The sequence below is a fragment of the Galeopterus variegatus genome, unplaced genomic scaffold, assembly GCF_000696425.1.
Source record: "Galeopterus variegatus unplaced genomic scaffold, G_variegatus-3.0.2 Scaffold3541, whole genome shotgun sequence".
In the NCBI taxonomy this organism is placed as follows: domain Eukaryota; kingdom Metazoa; phylum Chordata; class Mammalia; order Dermoptera; family Cynocephalidae; genus Galeopterus; species Galeopterus variegatus.
Genome location: NW_007729652.1, coordinates 434,810 through 435,807, shown reverse-complemented (window position 1 = coordinate 435,807; position 998 = coordinate 434,810). Strand labels below are relative to the sequence as shown.

Genomic DNA, 998 nt, shown 5'->3' with positions numbered 1-998 from the left:
TCGCTTTCTCTTTTAAAAGTGCGCCCCACGCCCTGTTTCTTTGAATTTAGGTTCTGCTCTTGTAATTTCCAAGAAAATCTTTGGCATATATATTTATTTTTAGTTATCCAGCTCCAGAGTCTCTAGACTGTCCAGTTTCTCCTTCTCTGGAAACAATGACATCTGCAAAAACCCAGAGGGGGGGGGGAAAGTTGGTTATTGTTTAGGTCTCTGTGGCTCTTTTCTGAGACTAGTGAACACTGTTCTTATCACCAGCACCAAGAAATTAGGCTGAACAACCTGGAAGGATTTCAGCCCAAGGGCAAGAGGAAGTGGGTGGGCGGAAAAGAGGAGGAGGTGGAATTTGGAATCATTTGTTTTAAAGAGAAGAACAACATCTTACAGCCAAAAAAAGGGAGGCGAAACTGCCCTTACCCGTGACCCGTGAGTCTCTCTGTCTGCCCTGCTGTCTGTCACGCACACTCACGCACACGCACCCCCCTTGCCAGGGCGCATCCCCCTGGGGACCTCTCTCCCTGGCGGGGCCGAACTGCCTTCCAAGGACGCTGGGGTATGAGGTGGCGGTGCCAGGTTAGGTGGGAAGGCTGAGGAGAGCGGGAGAGGGGGAGGAAGTCGAGGTGGCCAGGGAGCCACGGCCTGGCCGTGCGTCCGTCTGCCACCTGAGTGGCGAAGGGGCGCAGAGGCGCCGGTCCTTACCTAGGTCTTCGGCCCTGCCGAGGGGGTGGGGAGCTCCGCCTGCTAGTGGGACGCGGACATGGACCAGGCCCCCTCCATCCTCCAGACCGAGAAGGCGTAGCTGAGCCGCTCGTGGGCCACATAGCTGCAGCTTGCCATCTTGGAGTCCAGCTCGTCGCTCTGGAGGACCTGGTAGAGGAAGTCGATGTACCTGGCCGCCAGCTTGAGGGTCTGAATCTTGCTCAGCTTGTCCGAGGGCAGCGTGGGGATGATCTTCCGCAGCGCGGCGAACGCCTCGTTCAGAGACTGCGTGCGCTGGCGCT

General features: G+C 57.0%; 1 protein-coding gene across 1 annotated transcript in view; it reads right to left on the bottom strand.

Moving 5' to 3' along the window:
* Positions 1–209: 209 nt before the first annotated feature.
* LOC103600999 (twist-related protein 1-like) overlaps positions 210–998 on the bottom strand; it is a 7,365-nt gene continuing 6,576 nt past the window's right edge. Inside the window, exon 2 of the mRNA XM_008585374.1 lies at positions 210–996. Within this exon, the coding sequence (XP_008583596.1) occupies positions 739–996 (258 nt within the window). The 3' untranslated portion in view covers positions 210–738. The remainder of the gene's footprint in view (positions 997–998) is intronic.